Source organism: Pistacia vera, unplaced genomic scaffold, assembly GCF_008641045.1.
Source record: "Pistacia vera cultivar Batoury unplaced genomic scaffold, PisVer_v2 Contig138, whole genome shotgun sequence".
NCBI lineage: Eukaryota > Viridiplantae > Streptophyta > Magnoliopsida > Sapindales > Anacardiaceae > Pistacia > Pistacia vera.
This window is the reverse complement of record NW_022195444.1, coordinates 745,189-754,685: the sequence shown is the minus strand read 5'-3', so window position 1 is coordinate 754,685 and position 9,497 is coordinate 745,189. Positions and strand designations below refer to the sequence as shown.

General features: G+C 34.4%; 2 protein-coding genes and 1 non-coding gene across 3 annotated transcripts; 1 reads left to right on the top strand and 2 right to left on the bottom strand.

Annotated features, from left to right (window-relative positions):
- On the bottom strand, positions 1 to 74 carry TRNAT-AGU. Its single transcript has one exon. It is a non-coding gene; the product is annotated as a tRNA-Thr (tRNA).
- Positions 75 to 1,804: 1,730 nt separating this feature from the next.
- LOC116122853 (protein DEHYDRATION-INDUCED 19 homolog 4-like) lies at positions 1,805 to 4,621 on the top strand. Its single transcript, XM_031408654.1, has 5 exons — positions 1,805 to 2,059; positions 2,159 to 2,307; positions 3,066 to 3,143; positions 3,602 to 3,867; positions 4,220 to 4,621. Exons 1-5 carry the CDS (start codon positions 1,987 to 1,989, stop codon positions 4,326 to 4,328), a joined length of 675 nt encoding a protein of 224 aa, XP_031264514.1. The 5' UTR covers positions 1,805 to 1,986; the 3' UTR covers positions 4,329 to 4,621.
- Positions 4,622 to 5,763: 1,142 nt separating this feature from the next.
- LOC116122872 lies at positions 5,764 to 9,058 on the bottom strand. Its single transcript, XM_031408677.1, has 6 exons — positions 8,573 to 9,058; positions 7,544 to 7,755; positions 6,548 to 6,833; positions 6,356 to 6,441; positions 6,163 to 6,254; positions 5,764 to 6,064 (listed from the first exon to the last, which is right to left on the bottom strand). Exons 1-6 carry the CDS (start codon positions 8,855 to 8,857, stop codon positions 5,805 to 5,807), a joined length of 1,221 nt encoding a protein of 406 aa, XP_031264537.1. The 5' UTR covers positions 8,858 to 9,058; the 3' UTR covers positions 5,764 to 5,804.
- Positions 9,059 to 9,497: the final 439 nt, after the last annotated feature.

Sequence of the window (9,497 nt, the reverse complement as noted above, 5' to 3'; positions counted from 1 at the left end):
TGCTCTCGTTGAGAGTCGAACTCAAGACCTCCCGCTTACTAAACGGGTGCTCTAACCAACTGAGCTACGAGAGCTTCTTGATCCAATTTTTAATTATAATATTTTCTACAATAGTTAGCTAAGAAAGGCTCTCATCTCTATTTAGTCATTAATTAAAATAGAATAAATTAAACATTTTCAGATTAATAAATTTTATACCATTCAAAGAATAAATTTTTACACCCATTTTCCTTATTGCACAATCTTATTTTTATACATGTATAAATAAGGTTTTTAGAAAAAAAAATAAAAATAAAATAACAACAGTGTATCTCAAGTTTACTTCTAAATTTTCCACTTCAACTATAAAATAATACAATGTATTGCTTGAAAAGAAAGTTTAAAATATAGGTTTAACATGTATAATAACACTACTATTTGATTCCCCATTTGAGTATCTACAACTTAAAAGGGGTCCGTGACAGTGAGTTGCTGAACTAATCTCTGTCGAATATTAGTTGAGGTGTATGTAAATTGGCCTAGACATTTTGGTTATCAAAAATAAAATAAAATGTATAACAATTTTAAAATAAAAAGTAATTAAACTCACATGTCACAAAAATAAAGATATACTAAAGGAACATCCTCCATCCAAACCCAATAAAAGACAATGGAGTGATTTTATAAGTTACAACATTGGTTTCATAAGGAATGTAAGAAATTGACGAGTCTTGTGATGAAGAAAATAAATCACGAACATCATTAATAATTGTTAGGGCCAAAAATCGTCTTAGACTTGACGACGAAATAAACATGTCACGGCCTAAGACCTCAACCCAATCCCGATTGGACCTACGCTTAAAATCACCTTACGACCTACCCACTCTATGAGTTGGGCTATTCTATAAATTAATCTAAACTTGGTTTCAGTTCATTAGCCTGCAACAGTCTATAAATAGGAAATCAAAGTCCTATTCTATTTCCTCTTCTACTAAGAGTCAAAATCTTACTCAAACTATTAAACTTGATTTGATAAGGTCAAGAAATCATATGTCTTTCATGATAGGGATTATCTCCTAAAATAGGACTCAATGTCCTACTAAGATTCCAACCGCTTGGGTTCACTATAAAAACAGAGGTTTGCCATCTCATTAGGCATGCAATCTCTCATAGTCAATCTACACTACTCAAAACCATCTATTTGCTCCTAAAGTTCTTGCTCCCAAGAACCCGATGCCTTCGCCGTAGTCCCAGCCTCCGACAAGACTCCTGGTAATTATTCTTCTCCTTAATTCTTATTAAATAATATCTTTCAGTCTTACTGACTTGAGCGTCGGAGTGCCTACGGCAAACACCACCCCGGTGTTTTCCGGAAGCTTCACGCTTGACCTTTCATGTGTGTAGGTCCAACAAATTGTCAGTGGTCTCAACCTTACGGGATCAGACCCCATTTTCATGACGGTATATTTTTTGCATCTACAATAATCATACAAGTTCCAATCTGAAGGTCGTATCACTTTGTAATATCTGAAGTCTGAACCACTTCTAAAGCATTCAACTAAACTGAAAATTATAAAAACCTAATTAAGAAATATTATTCTATAAAATAAAATAGGCTTTAATATAAACTAAAACTAAAATTATATAACATAACACGTGTGGAAAAATTCCCCTAAAAGTATCCGACACGTGCTTTAACGACTTGGGCCAATAAATTTATCCGAGTGACGCAATCCTGAACCTCAAGTGGAAAGGGTAATCACGAAAATAAACAACAGTCCAGGGGCATTTTGGCAAAGGAACGTGTTCATAAACAACCTAGGCCCCCCCGTAACACAAGTTCGGTGGAGAGTCTGTGTTCCTCCTCTGCTTTCTCAACAATTTCTCCTATTTAGGGTTTTATATCTCTCACACTCTCTAATCAAAGGCCTGAATTTCAAATAATTTACGTAATTGCCACCGTAATTCGCTCGATTTAGCGAAATTTTTAATCTTTCTTGTTTAGAGATGGAGTCGAATTCGTGGAACCCTCGCCTCTCAACTTCCTCTTCTTCGTCACGACGCTACCAGAATCGATCTGGTGAGATGCAATCGCTTTTTGGTTTTGTTAGGAAACGGCGAGGTTTTGATGGTTTTTTTTTTTTTTTTTTGTTTAATTGAGATTATGTATTTGGTACAGATCTGTTTATCGGAGGAGGGTTTGATGAAACCGACGGTGATGATGAATTCGGAGGGTTGTATTTGTGTCCGTTTTGTGCTGAAGATTTCGACATTGTTGGACTTTGTTGCCACATCGATGAAGATCATCCTGTTGAAGCGAAAAATGGGGTATCAATCTCATTTATTTAATTTTTTTTTTTTTTTTTAAATTACAAAACTTTCTCTCGTTATAGGTAATAATGTAAAGTGGTGTATGTTGAAGCGTTTGGCATGAGTTGCTCGTTAGTTAGGTTTATTAAAACGTTATTAAATTTTATGAGTTTATAGTTTTTTAATTTATTTTTGTGTTGTTGGCTATGTATTTTAATAAATTTTTAGCTTATGAGTGATTGAAACTGTTGTTTGTGGTATCTAATTTAATGAAGGAGGGGCGGCTGTGGTCTGTTTGGCAGATGGGAAATAAATGTGATTATGTTTTTGTTGTTGTGGTGGGTGGATATCGGGTCTTAGATTAGTGGAAAAATGAGTTTGTTTTTGTCAACTTTAATTTTGACTTTGATGGGCAAGTTGTGATATTCTGTTTGGTTGTCTGTCACGATGGGTGCCTGAAATTCTGTAGTGGGGTTGTTTAGAAGTATTGGGCTACTTATCGCCGAATTTGTGGATCTTGTGCATAAATTCAACTCGTGATACCTACTTTTATGTGAGGGAGGAGTACATCGTCTGGAGCTGTTGCTTTTCCTGAAATCAAGTATTTTGATTAATATTATATTAATTGGATAAACTATGTTTTGAGATTATTTATTTTTTAATCAAATACTTTTATTTTGAAGTTCTTCATTTATAGGTTGACAGAAGTTGCTTAGAGATATCTGTAGGTATGCTCACAGTTCTAATTTTTGGATTTTCTTTTCTTGTAACTTCAGGTGTGCCCTGTTTGTGCAAAGAGGGTGGGAATGGATATTGTTAGCCATATTACCATGCAACATGGGAGTTTCTTTAAAATATCCTTCTTATGTTGTTGGCTTTCGCTACTTTTAATGTTTTCAATATTCTGTCTCTCGTTTTGGCTAATCTGTGTTAATTAATTGTGCTTGATCTGTACCTTTTTCAAGTATTTTACTGTGCCATAAAGGAACCAGACTATGGAGGAATCTAAGGCCTTCTCCTAGTGTTATCTTAAGAAATTGTTCGAGTCCATAATAACTCTGATCTACAACCTTTTATCCTGGAATTTGCCTATATTATAAATTCATTTGATTTCCTGTGATATCCCAAGTGTAGATTACTAATGCAATTGGACTTGTACTTGTAACTGTTAGTTGTTTGCCATGATTTATTGACTGTTATTCTGAAAAGTTAAAGCTCTTAATGCTATGGTGCTTATGTTTCTTCTTGTTTGTTCCCATTTGCTTTGTTTGGCCACAATGAGAATCTCTAGTCTTCCTTGACTCTAGATTACGTGCAGCGCAAAAGGAGATTGCGTAGGGGTTCATCTAATTCGACATTTTCTTTATTGAGAAAAGAATTGCGAGATGGAACTTTGCAATCTCTTCTTGGGGGATCTTCGTGTTTTGTTCCCCCCTCCAATTCAGAGCCTGATCCTTTGTTGTCATCATTTATATTCAATTCGCCTAATAAGGCTGATGAACCTGTTAATATGCAACCACTTCGTATGGTTGTACCAACCTCAGTAAAGGAAAGCTCAAATGAGAATTTTCAAGAAAGGTATGTCCATTTGCATTACTCTCTCTATATGATGTGAAATTGTTGTAAACTTAACTAATTAAACATATGTTGGATATGGTTTGTTTCTAAATTCAACCTATAGAATGATGGTGTGGGATGTTGATAGAAATTACTTGGGTGATCTTGAAAACACATTTGATGTGTTGTTGACTAGAATAAATTGAAATCATTGCCGATGCCATTATTATTGTGTACTGAGCCTTGAGAGTGTTTCCAAAGCGAACTTTTGTGGAAAATGGCATTTCCTGTCAAATTGTTATTTAGTGAGGGATGGGATCAATATATTTACATTAGATCTTCTATCTATTCTAACACTAGTTTATGGTGACAGAAACGTCCAACAGACGCAGCTATCAGACAAAGACCAAGAGGAGAAGGCCCGCAAGTCTGAGTTCGTCAGAGGACTTGTGCTGTCAACTATTTTTGATGACTACTTATAAGTTATGGGGGCATTCGGGAAATGATATGCTATTGTAATATTAGAACCAGCAGTTATGGCTGTTATGCATAAAGGGGAGGAAGAGGAATTTGACTTTTATGTTATAAGTGGTAATAGTTAGATCAGAGAAACTCTGTATCCGCATTATATGTAGATGTGCATAATGGAAAGATGGAAGTTTCATTCCACTTGTGTTGTTCTGCCTTTACTTTTCAGGATGCACTATTTTTATGAGACGGGTGTGGTTGAAAGGCTAATAAACATGAATAAACAGATGGTTTTTGAGGCTAAAATAGTTAGGTTGAGATGCTATAACACATTTGTTTGATTGACATGTGACGAGGAAGTTTTGGGTGGCACAGAAAATCTGCATTTTTCTTTACTCAAAAAATATAGTTGCCATCTCTTAATTGCCATAGTCTAAGAAAATTCTAGGCCGATAAAGAGAGAGTCCTTAAAAAAACCATTATTGAGTGATTTAATAATAAAAAAGTAACGAAATCTAATATGAATTTTTGAATGCAAGCCTTCAAAAGTATTTATCACTGAGAGTAAAAAGATTTATTCCATTATTAACTTTAAGTCATTGAGAGTGAAAAGATTTATTCTATTATTAACTTTAAAGTTTCAAAAAATTAATTAAGATGCACGCAAACTATTTAAACATCTGTTTAAAAAAAAAAAAAAAAAAAAAAAAGTTCTTAAAAGAAAGTATTGCCAGGATGGATTTTATTGATGTAGTACACAGCCCACCGATCAACATACAGTAATCGTAAAACTATCCTTCAAACACGAAAATTGATAGCCGATATAACCACACACCTAACGTCATGAGATTAAAACGACGAAAAAGAAAAAGTCCGACAAACCTTGCTTTTTGTAACGAAACATAATGTTATTGATAAGTAATGTTCGATATTAGAATCTTACAGCAACATGTAACAAAGCAACAACCATTAATAATCGAACCAAGTCTATAAGAAAGCTTTATAAAGGATCAAATTCTTGGTATGAGTTAGTACAAAGTATACATACAAACTGAGGAAGGCCTGTCTATATACAAAAACTTTTCATCGTTTGATAACCTTATTATAAAGTTATTCTCTGCCCACAAAAACCTAATCCAGATAATTCACATGATCAAAATCTAGCATGGATTATTATCAGAATGTTGTCTTTGATAGATATATCCATGTCCATTGCATCCATTTAGAACACGTTTCTCACATAAAACGTGTTCTCCTGCTTACCCCACTTCCACAAATACCAAAAACAGATCATTCTGAGGCAGCTCTTTTAACACAAGGAAAGAACCATAGTGAATATAGCAAACAGTGAGAATGCTTATGCTCCAGAAAGTATTTATACCAACAGTGTCCCTTTTTTTTGCTTTGTGGGCTTTGTTTTTTTTTTAATTTTTTTTGTTTTTTCCTTTTTTGTATAAAAACTTTTTTGAGTTTTTAAAGGGAAAACACCCTCACCTGAAGTAGGAGTTGTGGGATATAAAGAAAATGTAATCAGGATGCTTTACTTGTAAAAGCTTAAGCCAGTTGTCAGCAGCTCGCAACAGAGAATTTGCTTTCTGAGATTCATAAACTCCATTGCGGTTCCAGAATGGAACTTTGAACTTGTATGAAGCAAGCCCAAAAGTAGGCAATGGTAGCTTGAAGGACATGTCAACCCTGTGCACCCCGTTGGTAGTAACATTAGGGACGCACAATCCATCAGATCTCGTACCTGCGTCAAACAAAATGGCAGCATCATTACAACATTGAGGCAGAATACATACAAACATTGATACTCTTCCCTCATGTATGGCAAAGGAGAAAACTTACTTTGAAATGGTGTTGACAAGGAGTGGAAGGTCAGAAAGCAGGCATCAAGATTCTGTAATGTTGGACCCATAGGTATTCTATATATTGGATACCTAAATCAAGAATGACAAAACAACTCTTTCAGATTAAAATTCAAACTGAGCTGAAAAGAACAGTGACTTCATATAGCCAAAATGGGATGAGAAAAACATACCATGCCACAGATATCCAACTTGAAGGTAAGAGATCACAGCTCCTGTATGTCCTAAGTTCGGGAAATCCAGATGCAAGAACTGAAATCTGTAATATGCAAGTTAGTTATAGATTACATAATAATTAAAGTAAAAAAAAAAAAAAAAAGAGGGGAAAAGCTTAACATGTTAACATATCAAAATAATGCACTTGCCTTGTCAGCCAAAGGTTCACGACTAAATGGAGTATCGTGCTCCAAATATTCAAATATAAGCTTGCCAGGAGGGTTACAAATCTCACTTTCATCACTTGATGAACCCATCAAGGGTTTGTTTCTCAGCGAGAGCCTATTTAACTTCTGGCTATTTTCATCCGATGTATTCTGCTGGCTCCAACTCCCCTGAACAAAAGCATTAATTCGCCTCTCTACCCCAACGTCACTGCTACCATCACTACTTGTCTCCCTGGACGTATCAGCATCACTCTCCTCACCAGGCCTCCTGTCCAAAGATTGGATTAAAAGATTTTATTACAGATGATGCCTTAATTCACAGAATCTCCCCTATACGAGCATCCACCTTTAGTAATTCCATAAGCAAAAGATATCAAATTTTGTAAAAACAGTGCTGGGTTTCACCAATGATTATTAGGAAAAATATGCATTGGAACAGCAGAATATATATGTCACTGACTACATTTATGAAATTTGATGCCAAACATCACAGTTTACATAATTAAGCCCTAGACAACTAGCTGAGGTTATATATCCAATAAATCCAAGTAAAGTGATGAGCCAAATTCAATACATAACATGGTAATCTGGTGCTCCCCAGATACTACTTAAAAGAAAACGGGGAAAAAACGCACAGAATTTAAACAAAAACCTTTTCCTTTGCTCAATAGTTTTACATGACTTCCCTATTATGTAAATTTGATTAAAGTTCATTGTCAACAAGCATTTGAAATAACTAGAGCATAAATAATGATAGAAAGAAGTGAAAACATAAAATGCATAAGTATGATGGTTTCTTGGCAAGGAAGTAGCATAATCAAGTAAAGAGGTAAGTTTAAGCAATAATAAACATCTAAAACCTCTGTGCCACTAATTTATAATTCTCCATTTTTATCCAAACCATATCAAAACAAGATCAATCAGGAACAAACCAGGTAAGTAGAAACAATAGGATAATTGACTGGGACAATGGCTCACCTCAGCCTTGTGGAGGGTCTTGACGGATCTGTATAGAGTTGAATGGCAGACAGGTAAGGAACATAGTACTGCTTGACAGATTCATTCCCATCCAACAAAAGAGGAACACCTGCTCCATATGCACTCCATTCCTTAAAAGATTCCCATAAATCACCAAGCATGAAGTATGGACAAAATTCTGTTTCATGGTTTCTCCATCTCCTTAAAATAGTCTATAACAAATTCCCAATGTCAATAAATAAATAAATAAAATAACAAGACCACATAAAAGGTGATCCAAAGAAGAAAATATCATAATCCAAGTGCTCTTCTAGGGTCTCGCTTGAAAAAGCAAAAAAAAAGAATGTGGTTTTTTGTATCCTGATTCATATATACACTTAAATAACCATGGAAATTGTACACATTAATACCACACTTGGTGATAGCGAAGGGAATGGCAAAGAGAAAGAAGGAAAAATGACTTCTCATTCTTTCATACTTTTTGAGTCTTGTTTTAAGATTTTACAGATTTTTCTGCATTCCCTAATTCTTATGTACGACAAGGAAACAAAGTAAAAAACATAAATTTATTCTCTCCTTCAAGAGTTTTATTCTCTTTAACTTCTTCCATCCATTTCCTTTTTTGATTTCCTCTCCTTATTTCTACTCAACCAAACGGAAAAACCATTTATCTTTCCACCTCGTTTTCATGTCCTCCTATTTCTCTATAATTCCACTATGAATTAATACACTAATCCCTTCAATGGGCCCTAACAATAGTAGTTGAAAGATTAAATTTTACTTTAGTTCCAAAAATATCTACATTTTTCTTATGAATTGTATATAACCAAGCACCACTACCTGCTATAAGATTCAGCAAAATTCAATATAATTTCACTACAGAACCTAAATTACACACTCAAAAATTTCAAAGATTGACTTTTAAAATTCCCTGAGCAACCAAACAGAACCAAAACAATCCACTGCCACCAAAAAAAATAAATCAAAATCAAACACTAAAGTTTAAAAATGTCAAACTATTTCAATCACCTTAGGCAGATGCTGAGCTGGAACCTCGGGAGTGGTGTACTCCAAGAACCGATCCAAATTCGTCGATTCACTTAGACAATAAGGCGACGATTCACATTCATCATCTGGCCCCACCGTAACCGGCGCCACACTCAATTTCTGATGCTCACGTTCCTGCTCTAGTCTCCGTTCTTCTTCCTGTTGTTGCCGCAACTGCTGTTGTTGTTTGCGAATATGCGGAGGATTATAGAAGCGGTTCTCGCCTCGGCCACCGCGTCCGTTGGGATTCCCTCTGAAACCGGACATTATGGATAAAGGAAACGGTGTAGTATTCAAAGTGAGAGGGGGTTTATTATGCAAGGTTTTGAAGATCTAGGGTTTTAGAAGTGATTTATAGATTAATAAACTAATGTTTTAATTATTAAAATGAGGAATTGAGTGTTTTGAATTTGAAAGTTGAGATTTTTATGCGTGTGAAAGAGAAAGAAAGAGTGGTGGTTGATGAGATGAGTTTAAGTCCGACGAGAAGAGTCTAGAAGTCTGTATGTACACGTCTGCAGATTTTTTATGGCTATTATCTGAAACTTAGTTTTAAAGTATTTGAATTTGTTGATGTCAAACTTTTTTCATTTTGAATCAAAATATTTAATCGAAGGACTTTATATCCCTTTCAATAAAAAAGTGATGCCCAAGATGAAATTCAAACTTTTTAATGATATTATCAAATTTATATCTTTTTTTTTAATTAAAAAATAATATTAAAATGATGTCAATTTATTTGTGAAGAAAATTAAGAATTGTTTGACAAAGTAGAGTTGTGAGGTTGAATGAAGTGATTTTATAAATTCAATTGTAAAATTGTATTTATTTTTATATTTTTATTTTAACATTGATTTGTGAAGAAGAGTAATAAAGAATAAGATCAAGATTATGGGGTGTCTTCAAA